Source organism: Trichoderma reesei (genome assembly GCF_000167675.1).
Source record: "Trichoderma reesei QM6a unplaced genomic scaffold TRIREscaffold_5, whole genome shotgun sequence".
NCBI classification, from domain to species: domain Eukaryota; kingdom Fungi; phylum Ascomycota; class Sordariomycetes; order Hypocreales; family Hypocreaceae; genus Trichoderma; species Trichoderma reesei.
In genome coordinates, this window is record NW_006711152.1 from 1522380 (window position 1) to 1533809 (window position 11430).

At 54.3% G+C, this 11430-nt stretch overlaps 2 protein-coding genes across 2 annotated transcripts; one reads left to right on the plus strand and one right to left on the minus strand.

Annotated features, from left to right (window-relative positions):
• Nucleotides 1-483: 483 nt before the first annotated feature.
• Nucleotides 484-2049, plus strand: TRIREDRAFT_105710 (uncharacterized protein; the record flags this gene model as incomplete). The annotated part of the gene is made up of 2 exons (XM_006963706.1): nt 484-1106; nt 1701-2049. 2 exons carry the CDS (start codon nt 484-486, stop codon nt 2047-2049), a joined length of 972 nt encoding a protein of 323 aa, XP_006963768.1.
• Nucleotides 2050-5501: 3452 nt separating this feature from the next.
• TRIREDRAFT_76590 (uncharacterized protein) lies at nt 5502-7692 on the minus strand (the record flags this gene model as incomplete). Its single annotated transcript, XM_006963909.1, has 2 exons — nt 5502-7405; nt 7596-7692. The coding sequence occupies 2 exons, from the start codon at nt 7690-7692 to the stop codon at nt 5502-5504; spliced, it is 2001 nt and encodes a 666-aa protein (XP_006963971.1).
• Between the last annotated feature and the right edge of the window lie 3738 nt (nt 7693-11430).

An 11430-nucleotide genomic window follows, 5' to 3' on the forward strand; every position in this document is an offset into this window, starting at 1 on the left:
TCGTCCCCTGGAACGGACAGAATGTGTCTGTTTGCTTCCTATCTTGTATGAATGGAGGCAGGAGTGGAAGTCGGTGTCGATCAGGAGTTGTCCTCGAAGCCGTGATTTTTTCGGAGATTTTCTGGTTGGCTGAACAGTCGTCTATATCGCTGACGATGTGTTTGGTAATGAAAGGAAGTGGTGAGACAGAGAAGAGAGAGAGTCGACGCGAGGGAGATCGTGGATATCGTATGCCGTATCAGAGATTGAACAATGTGCCTATAAAGGCAAATGACGCACATATACCAAACACCGGGAAACGAGACAAGCAATGAACGGTTGCCAGTATGTGAATGAACGTGACATGAACAAGCAAGAGAGATGAAGAAAACTGGAGAGAAACACGGGAGAATGCAGAACAGACAGCGGTGAATGGAAGAATAGAAGAGAAAAAAATGGGTAGGGCAAGAAGCTCGAAGAGACTCAGTCACGAGGAAACGCATCATGAGAGACAAGAACGAGGCCCCCCCGGGACACGGAACAGATCAGACTCTTGCCATGCCGATATCTGCAGAGGATAGGCGCGCAATCGGAAGACTCTGGCGTGTTGAGGCCGCTCCGGGGCGTCTCAGAAGCGGCAGCATGACCGTGGCTCCTGGCACAAAGACTCCATATCCCCCTTCATCTGCCCTGCGGCATGCTGCCAATGCTTGGGCACAGCGTTTCTTGCTCGGGAGTCGGGACCCTGTTCACCACGTCGACCACGAGCACGTTTCAAAGCCGTGCTGCACCCGCCAGCGAGTGAATGCAGGTCCGCCAGGCTGTCGAAACAAGGGCCGAGCAGCCTCTCGACGATCCAGGGCCAGTCAAGGCGAGGCATCAGGGCGCCAGTGCCACTCGACACACGCCCACGCGGACAGGGGGGGCATCGACTGGAGAAGGGTTCTCGAGAGGCATCGTCAGTTCATGTATGTAGGTCATACGGCTTCAGGGCAGAGGGGGACGGAGCTTCGGCATGGAAGTGAGCAGCAGGCCGGCAAACGACTGGCCGGCAAGGCAGCGGCAGAGACGGGGCGATGCGTCATGGCTGATGCCCAGGATCTGGCAGCGATGCGGATTTGCTGGAGGTCGGAGCGTTGAAGCGTCGAGGTTTGCACGTCTGGGGTTTCAGGCTTGGGCGCGCGCGGGCAGATGGTTGGCGCTCATTGGCTCTCGCTGGTTGGCTAGAAAGCTGCTGGCGGGCGATTAGGCGCCTGGAGTGCTGGGGGCTAGCCGCTGGGGGGGGCGTCGTTGGGCGCCTAGAGCCAGCACTGGAGGTGCCGATGAGCGCTGAGGGCGCTGAGGATCCGCTGGGGATGCACTGAAGGACGCAGAGGGAGAGCCCTGAGGAGAGACTTGATGGATTCAAGGTATGTAGACGATACATGGAGCATGCCTGCAACTGCACAGCAGCGTTTGAGAAGCTGGGCGCTTACGGACAGGCGAGGGCGTACAGAGTACAGATTGTCTAGGTCGGTGTAGATGACATGGCCGTCACTGAGTGGATCGACGGAAAACACCATGGACGTGATCAAAGACGGTGACACCAAGCATCGCGCCTCTCTTCGTCTAAGTCATACCACAGTCACTCACCTGATGGACAGAGATGGAGCCAGTATTGCAGTACAGTACAAGTGCATCTTCAGGGCCTAGACCTGTTTCTTTCTTCTTCGTAATCGCAGATGCAACGCCGCTCAGGTCAGCAACTGGCACATGCAGATTCCGAGAGAAGAAAAAGAGACGAGCATCCTCCCAGAAACCAAGTACACACGCTCGCTCGCTTCCTCGGTAAGACGTCCAGCGCAGCAGATACCACCCCATGATGCTACTCTACGACTACGACACTACTACTACTACCACCATTCCATCCTACCAAACACTATTATCTTGTACCCCTCTCGTTCAAAAGGGCCGTCGCGAATTTCCCGCTTCTTCTCGGCCGTTATCAAACCCGCGCCGCTGCCGCCTTCACACACCATCTTCGACAATCAAGAGGAGACGTCGGACAACGAGGATACTCCGACAGAGTAATATAGACATAAGAGGTAGACTCAAATACACATCAATTGCAAGAGATGTGCTAATGGGAAATGGGGGAAAAGACAGAGAGTGCAGACAATACCCCCGGCTGCCGTCGTATTCAAACCGCCTGTCATGTTCCTCACCATCCTCATCCGCAAAGTCAGGCATCTTATTACCGCTTCTCTCTTCTCCCAACCCTCTCTTTTGGCAGCATTAGCAAGCCTCTTCCGTTGCCCCGATCCCTGGTTATCTGCGTCTACAGTATGCCGTGTCGCTGTCTGTCCCGCCTCCGGAGCTTACCAAACCTCGTACCAGATGAAGCCCCCTGGCATCTCCACGTTCCTGCATGCTGCACTCACTCTCACTTTCACATTTGGGCGTCATGTTGGTCAAGGATATCTGTCACTTTTTTTCAAACCAAGGAATCATGACATACCCAGCGTAGATGATTGCTGGGATTATTACTATTACCTTACATATAAGTCGGGTGCTTGACAAGGTCCCCAGCCAGCCCAGTGCCCAAGAGCTATGTATGTATGTCATATCACATATTGCCGATGACATCCTTGGACGCGTATGACAAAGAGAAATCAAGAAACTGACCGATTCCCTCGTGTCTCTTGTTGTTTTTCTCCCTCTCTTATCAATCGTAGAATAGGTAGATCGCAATCCCACAGCCAGGAAAACCCACCTCAACTAATACTCCAAACCCTCGCCCATCATGATACTCAGCCCTCCCCTCCAAACATCCCCAACCATTCGGGCTCCCTCACCAACGCATCCACCTTATGTTTGAAACTTGTTCATGATACTACGTGTTTGCATACGTGTTTCTTTCCAGCTCATCGCTTCATCGCACGCTAGGTTACGCCTGCGCCGCCCAGCTGAAAGGGCCATACAACAAGCCCCAGGCCTCAACACAGCAAACCCCATCAATAGCGTCGACTACTACCATGCCAACAATGATCCCATCAAACTCCAATACCATCCAAGCATCTGTCACTCGCAGAACTTACAGCCTTCCATCCGCCACCGCATCTTCACTCATTCATGCCGCACAGCCACCACGCCCACGCCAAGCCTACATGTTTATCCCCCCCTGTTTGCCCATACTATGCCAACGCCCAGGTGGCAACGAATTCTCTCATCCCGTGGTCTGCAGAAAACAAATCAATCAATCAATCAATCCATGCCCTGTCAATCTTCCCTCTTCCACCCCCCTCAAGTCCCAGCAAGACTCCCCTCCGCAGGCCCCAACTCTGCTCTCGCCACGTTAGGCACTCTCCAGTTCTGTCAAAAAGTCGAAAAAAGAAGAAGAAAAATATGAAAAAGAACAAAATGCAGTGCCACCCCCCCTTGTCCAGTATCGTACATTCTCCGTCGGCTTTTCTCCTCACAGTATACGTGCAACGACACGCTCCGAGAGGCTCTCTCTCTCTCTCTCTCCATGCATACCGCAGATTCATTCCTTCATACACTCCTTAGTTGACGTTCTCTCCAGCACAGTACGCAAGATGCCCATTGCTATCCGCACTCCATATGTTCACGTTACCTCGCATAGCAGAAAATCCAACCCCAATCAAAAGCAACAACTCTTTGTTTATTTATTGTCAACTCACCAATAATACAACCCAATCCTCGTTGCCCCCTTTGCAGGTTTTCGTAGTATCGCGTCCTACAACCATGCCCAACCACCTTCCCTTCCCTTCCCACCCAATTCACTCACCCACTCACTCACCCTCCCTATCCCTTGTCAAGAAAGAGAAAAAAGCTCGGATCTCGTCCGCGCAATGTTGCCGAAGCACCCATCCATCCATCCATCCATTCATCCTGCTCGTCCTCTGCCCTCCTATTTTTTTTTTTCCCCTCGCTACTATTCATTGTCATCTTCGTCTTTCATTATTCCCACTTTGCACGAGGTACGCATGAGCTGTCAACAAACACGCTTGACACGGTCACCTGATGGTTGTGAATGCCCTTTCACCTTGGCCCAAAAAAAAAAAAAAAACACACACAATGGACCTCTGAGAGGGAGGGGTGTGAAAGGTGAAGAGCAAAATGGAAAAAACAACAAAAGATCCAAGTTGATACTGTGCTGTCGATGTGGACGCATTCAGACGATAAGAGCCCGATTGTTTGTATACTATTTCGTAAATTCTCTTGGCCATCGAACAAACTCCCGTTGGGAACATGTTCTCGTGTAAGTGATCACCTGCACCAAGGATGAATGAAGCTCGCTGTAGACGCAACAGTCAAGCGTGTGTCCCCTGTTCATCACCTCTTCAATCATCATCCACCCATCCACTCTCCCATGTTTCCCTCCTCATCATCATCCCAAATCAACCCAAAAGTCCCGCTACCGGGCTCTCTTCCAAATGCCATTCATCTCCTCTCTTGAGAGGATACCACTTCGCTTCTCTCTGTCCCGAACCCCCCCGCCAATACCACCCTCCACCGGTTAACAATCTTGCATATCCCCCCTCTTACCGAATGACATTTCCAAGCACCACCATACGTAGCAGCCCGTAAAATCGACCAATCGAAGGGAATCAAAGACGCACATTGCTCTGCTTCGGTAGGCACAAAAAAAACATTACAATTTGAGGAGAAGGCTCTGTATCCCTGTCATTCTCTCATATCGCCGATTTGAACAACGGCAACAAATAAGCGACCGGCCCGGTATGCAAGTGTGAATAGTCAGATTTCAATGTCTTCAGACTACCTAAACTATGTAAAGGTCATCTCGAGAAAAGATGACATTTTGGTATCACCCAGCGAGAACGCCTCGTCTCCGCAGTGTCTCCACGGTCGCTACCAGCTTGCTCTTATTCTCTCTGTATCCCAGAAGCCCATACCCATGCTAGATGCTTCATGAAAAAAACACAGCCATGGAGGTTCTCCATCCTCTCAAAGGCTCCAAACTAGGAAATATAAAATATAAGAAAAGAAAAAGAAAAAACACACACACATCTTGCGCCGAGCCCAATGCCAGCCTGGTATATAGTAGAAAATGCAACCCCCCAACAAGAGGGGGGGTGTGAAGTGTGCAAAAGCGAAGAAATTTGAAAGATGCATCATTCGTCACCTGTCTGCCATCCAGGCAGACATTGTCCACAGAATCTTCGTAATTTCCTCCGAGTAATCCAAGTTGTCCAAGTTGTCCAAAGTGTGTCAAACAGCATCCAAGGCTTTCCCATATCGCACTCATCTCTGTTTAAGAACCGCTGTGAGCCCTGCTTGCCTTGCGGCGTCCTTTTGTATTCCCATGCCAGTAGGGGTATATGTGTAAAATTGTTGAAGATGAAAGAAGATTATAAGAAGGGGAAGTAGAAAAGGTGGCAAATGCCTGCTTTGCCTTTGGGGCGGAAAAGCAAGAACATGGAACAGTGGCTGCTCAGGCAGGCTCTTGTGCTTGTCGTACCTCAAAGACCAGCTTGTCAAGATATGCGCCAAGGTTCGCCTTACATGAGCAGGTAGTCCATGTTCTGCATCCGCATGAGGTCCCGCCAGTGGAGGTATGGCTGGGCCGGCTCAGAGCCCACGCTCTCGGGGGTGCCCATCCTGGACAGGTTGTCGTTGTGAAGCCAGAGGCCGCGCAGCACCATGACCATGCGGCCAAAAGAGCCGCAGTCAGCTTGCTCGCCAAGCTGCGCGACGCGATCCTCAAAGAGGACGCGGAACTCCGAGCCGGGCAGGCTGATGGAGCCGCACAGCAGGTAGACCCAGACCAAGCTGCGGTCATAGCCTTCCGGGCCCGAGGGGATGAATTGCAGGACATTGGTCAGCTTGTCAACGAGCCCCTTGGGCGAGTGCTGCTGGGGGCTGAAGCCGGGCACCAGGCTGCACAGGTAGATGCGTGCCGCCAGGCGAAAGGCGGCCGTGATGTTCTTGGACAGCTGCTTGGGCGACAGCGTGCCGTTGCCGTTGAAGGGCATCTTGGGCGTGTGCTCATTCACCTCGGTAAGGCTGATCTGCTCACCCAGGGCAGACACGTGCTGGCAGAGGGTGAAGTCATCCATACCATCGCGCTTGAGCGACTCGAGGCAGGCAATCTCAGAGATGAGGTACATGACTCGGTCTTCGCAGCCCATCAGCTCGCGCAGGCCCATGGAGGGATTCAGCTGAGACAGGTGCTTCTCGCGGTACGTGTGCGCAAAGGTAGGGGACGTTCCCTGCATGGTGGCACCAAGGATGTCAATCCAGGCGGTCAAGGTCATGTTGAACGGGGTCTGCGTCATCGGCGTGGCAGGATCCAAGACCTGACCGGGGAGGTCCAGCTTGGTGACCAGGTTGATGGCGGCTTGGAAGTGCTGGTGCCACGGAATGTCGAGCAGCTCCTGGCTGGACGAGCGGCCCACGACGCACTGGAAGAAGATGAGCCCAAGGGTGGCCTCGAGAATCTGCTGGTAGTTCTCATCCCGCTTCAGCGATTCGCACAGCGACCAGATGGTCGCGTAGCGGTGTCGCATGATGTCGTGGTCAATGTCTTCGCTGGGGCCGGTCGTCAGGGATTTGAGGTGCTGCGCGGCGATGCTCAGGCAGCAGTGCAGGTAGGTGTTGTTGGACTGCAGAGCGGGGAGGATCAAGTCCGAGGCGACCGATCCGTGCTGGTTTGTCTCCAGAATGGGGAAGATGGTGGGCAAGACAAACTGGATGAAGTGGTCAAACAGGCGCTGGTCGTTCTCGTCCAGCTCGATCTTGACCTGCCTGGAGTCGTACGAGGGCCCGTGAGCAAAGTCAAAGAAGTTGACGTTGAGCGCCTCCTCGGCCAGCGATTCGCGGCGCTCCTCGTGAACATGCTCGACCCAGCTTCCAGGGAGGGCGCCCGACTGCAGGACGGTCCCCGGCGGCGGAGGCGGGCAGTAAGTGCTGAATGTGGAGACTTGGGACTCCTTGAGCGTCGGGATGTCGTTGATGAACATCTGGCGCTCCGTCTTGACATCAATCTCGTACGGCGAGTAGGAGCCGATCATGAACTCGGGGGCGATTTGGGAGTTGTAGGCGGAGTAGTCGGCGTGGTGCATCGGGCCGTTGAAGTTGAAGCCGTTGGAGAAGTGGGAGTCGATGGACGCTGACCTGTTGCGGTCCATGGGATCGGTGTATGTGGCGGATGAGGGCACCGAGTGTGACAGGCCTGGGGGCGATGAAGTGACAGAGGTCGACATGGACGTGTGCGCCGACTTCTCCGACAGCTTCTTGCGCTTGATGATGCCCTTGATGTCCTCCTTGTGCTTCTTGCGCGCATCGTTGTTGCTCCACCACATGGGCCGCTTGTATTCGCATGCCAGGCCAAGGTGCTTGCAAGCTGTGCAAAGAGGCGTGCCCTCGTCGCACTTCTTGCGTCGTAATCTGCAGGTGTAGCAGCCTGGGGGGGTTGGCGTCGCGTGTTAGTCCCTCGTCTGCAGCGTTTGAATTTCATGGCAGGGAATAAAGCGAGGAGCAGGTCGAAATGGGGTGATGGTGAAGAGAAAGGCCAAAGAATGGGAAATGTGCCGAATGCGGCCCGTGTGTAAGACGGCTGCCGCCCAGCATCGTGAGATTGAGACCCGACATACCTGTTCTTGAGCGGCGGTGCATCTGCGCGCCGCGGCGAGTTGCGCCATTGCTGGCTTTGGGCGCCGTCTTGGCCTTCCCAGACTGCGAAACGGCCATGTGTACGGAATTCATTGAGGTTCTTGACAAGATATTGTGGTGATTGGGGGGCAGAGAAGACATTTGTAGTAGCTTGCGATGCTCAACACCACAGGGTACCTTCTCTCGAGTGCCAGGGGGGAGGGGTGTCTCTTGCACAGTCCGCCAAAGGGGGGTGGGATACGGTGCTGGGCAGCGAAATGCTCGCACTGTCTGTCTGTCCTTTGTTGTGGGCCTGGGCAAGGAGCGGGACGAAGAGCAAATCCAGTCAAAGCCGCCGCTTGTGGTGTCCGGGGGGTTGAAGCTCTCGGACGATGGATAGAGGCGATAAGGGCCGGAGTGGACTGTTGCCAGACAAGGAAGTCAAGTGAGGCTGTCCTGCCAGAGCTGGTGGTTCGGACCCGAGGTTGGAGATGGTACTATTAGATTAGATTCGGCCCTGTCTTTGCAGAGCTGAGTGGTCGGTCTAAGTCGTGGGGAACCGTCGTGTCAAACAACGGCCGCTCTTGTTTCGTCCGTCAACGGAGTCTAGTGAGATTGTGCGAAATGAAGCTGAATGTGCGTATAGAGAACGACTGGTTCCAAGCAAGTCCGGCTTGCTCTTCACTGGAAATGATGGTGTTGATGATGCTGATAATGATGCCTGATCAAACGAGGACGAGGACGCGGGCGGCGGAGGGGGAGAAATGGGGTTAAAAAGAGGAGGGAAAGCCTTTTGGCGACAACTTGGACACTCTCACCTTTGCTCCAGCAGAAGAAGAAAAGAGGGCTAAATTCGAAGAGCAGGATAGGACGCGACTTATATCATGGCCTCGAGAATCGCGGCCAAGCGTCCAGGACCATCTCGACCGCTTCCGCAGGGAGGTTTTTGCAGCTCATGTTGCTATTTTTGAAAATCAAATGGCACTAATTATGCCCATCTGGACACCAAGACGCTTGTGTCCAGAGCTGCGCTTAGAGCAGCCAATGGGCATCGTCCAGGGACCGCTTGCTTGGGTCATCAACGGCGGTGGAGGTGCGGAAGAGAAGCTCTTTAGTGGGAGCTGCTGGCCGGGGTCAGACCAACCACCAAGAGGAGAAAAACTTGACGTGGATGCCTGTCTAGACCTGCGGACATGTCACCCACACCGAACGCCACAACGGAAAGCATTGGGCAATAGCTGAATGCCGTACCTTGACCATGCTCGAGAACTAGCAGCTGCTGCTGCAGTATCATGCACAGAGAGTCCAGGTTTCCGTTCCCAAGACGCGCAGCCCAAGGCCATTGAGACAGGCCAAGGGTGAAAAGCCTGCGGCCACCTGGCCTGGACCTCTGGAACGATGACGCCGTAGACAGCATGATGCCAGCAGTGGCACCACCAATGTACAGCTAGTATGCACATCCATGATCCCCGTGGAAACGTGGGCAGTAGTTCGGCGACGAGAAAGCCATACCCGATGCCTTGTAGCCGGTGTCGGTCATCCCCAACAGATGGCCATGTGTGCATCAACGCACCACATTGTGTGTTTGGGGGTGCAGCATATATGCGCCATCCAGGACTGGTCCTCCATTCAACGGCCAGAATCGCTTCACCATGTGCGTCGTTCAACATGCTGCGTCGTTCAATATGCCGCGAACGAGCAGGTACCTTGCCTTGTGCTTGGGAACGCAATCCAACATGCAGCTGCAGCCCAATGTACACAGGGCTCACTTTCGAGCTCCCAAGTACAACGAAAAGCAGAGGAGAACTAACAGGGTTGCCCTCCCTCTCATTACTGTCCAAGGCCTCACCCGCACCGGCGACTCACAGCGAATCTGGGCGGAGCAAGCCGCAGATCGAACCCTGGCGCAAAAGCATGATGGTGTCGTCTTCTCTACTAGTACTGTAGTGGAAGAGTTTGCGTCTCCGCAGTACATACCTTTTCGAGTCACTGCTGATAATGGTTTTCTGGTACGTAACTGGGAGCCCAAGCAGATGCCCAGCAACTGCATGTTCGTGTTGGACAGACACCTGCCCAAAGCATCAGATTTCACAGGGCAATTGTCACTCTCAACTGTTGGCTGCGAGTTGCTCAGCGTTGTAACCACCTACTCGTACGAAGTGTGCCGGCTGGATTGTTGCAACAGTGCTAAGGCGGCGTAATGCTCGTACGAAGCAGGTACGGGAACCCTCTATAACTGTCAGGAGCCAAAATCGACAGAGGAGGAGGCTGGGTACACACGAGATGGTAATCTCTCTGCGTTGACAAGTAGGTACGAGTAATAGCTTCCGTCACCACGGGCAGTTGTTGGGTCCCATCAATTGCTGCCTGGGGCTCCAGCCATGATGTCGAGAGAGCAGGGAGAGAGTCGTGGAGAGCGTTTCCGTGGGAGGAGCCGGAACCCTGGCTGGTCATTCCGAGCTCAATTGCAGCAGCTGGGCAGTGGTACGAGGGCTTCGTGCTGCTCGTTCTCTCTTGTTCTCCCTGCAGATGCCGAGCACAGGTACGGAGTACGAATACTGTATGCGGGTGGCTGCGGTGTTGCAGGGCCAGGCGCAGGTACCTCGTACGGGGGGAACCTGTACGACTCGTGCAGCTACGGCAATCCGCAGGTGTTGTTATGATGAGAAGCGCAAGGGTAACCAGGAACGATGCCGAGAGCGATGCCCATACGAAAAGTACACATGTACACACGGAGAAACGAGACCCTGGGACTGTCGGTCGAGCTGGGAAACGGGACAAGGATGAGGTTGCTTCTGTGGCGGCAGAGTTGCGTGTTTAGTGGGCTGGGCCGCTGAGCGAGGATAGAGCTTCCGGGCGCGCTGATTGGACAGCTGGCTGTGATGAAAAGCTGGTCCGTGCAGCAAACGGCAGGGGCCGCGGGACCAACCGACTGTAGCGCCTGCACAGGTCAAGGACCAATCCTTGCGCGCAGCCCGGCTGACGATCGAGATTGGCTCACTCGGGCTGGTGGCATTCCGCACTAGCAGGGAGCGGGCTGCGAGAAACATCCAATCGCATGCGTGGGGAGCCGCTGTGGGGTCCAAGTCCGCACTTTGGACCGATCGCAGGTGAGGAGAGGGCGGACGGACGGCTCCTGCTCTCTGATGGCTGACTCACTTGTCACTGAGCGAATAAAGCAGAACAGGGTGGGATCGTTCCTTCCGGAGGGTAGCATCGGGAAGTTGAGTGCTGCCGCTCTTGCTGTTTTCGAGATAGGACTGAGATAACGCGAGAAGATCCAAGAGCCATTTGCCTAAAACGGTTGAATCGAGAGAATGCCGGTCGTGTTGAGGGAGAGACGAGGATTTTGCAGCCGTTGACAATGCGTCGTGCCACTGCATCTGATATGTAATATGTACGAGTACCTATATTCTCAACGAGTTGTGCGTTCAGGTAATAGCACCTGAGATGAGCAGTACTGGTATCAGAGGTCATACAACATGCAATATCATGTAGGAGGCAGGTACAATACAGTACGGAGTGCTTCGTGCCTTCTTTCACCTCGCCGTGAGTTGACGCTTGGATAGCTCGGTCCCTAGGGATCTGCAACGCACCTGCTTGGTGCGCCATAGCACGAGCAAATGAGACAAGTAACGGCTCTGCTCCTCTTTCCTCCTCCAGGGCTCCTCCTTCCCTCAGGTCTCTGGGCCACAAGCCCCGGCAGATTCTAGATTCCCCCGAGAGTCATTTTAACCCCTCACTTCGATTCAATTCCGGGCTAAATTTGGCAGCTAACACTCAAGCTGTCCCCAGCTGGGCGCTTACAAGCATACCTTACCTTACAGTAAGGTACAT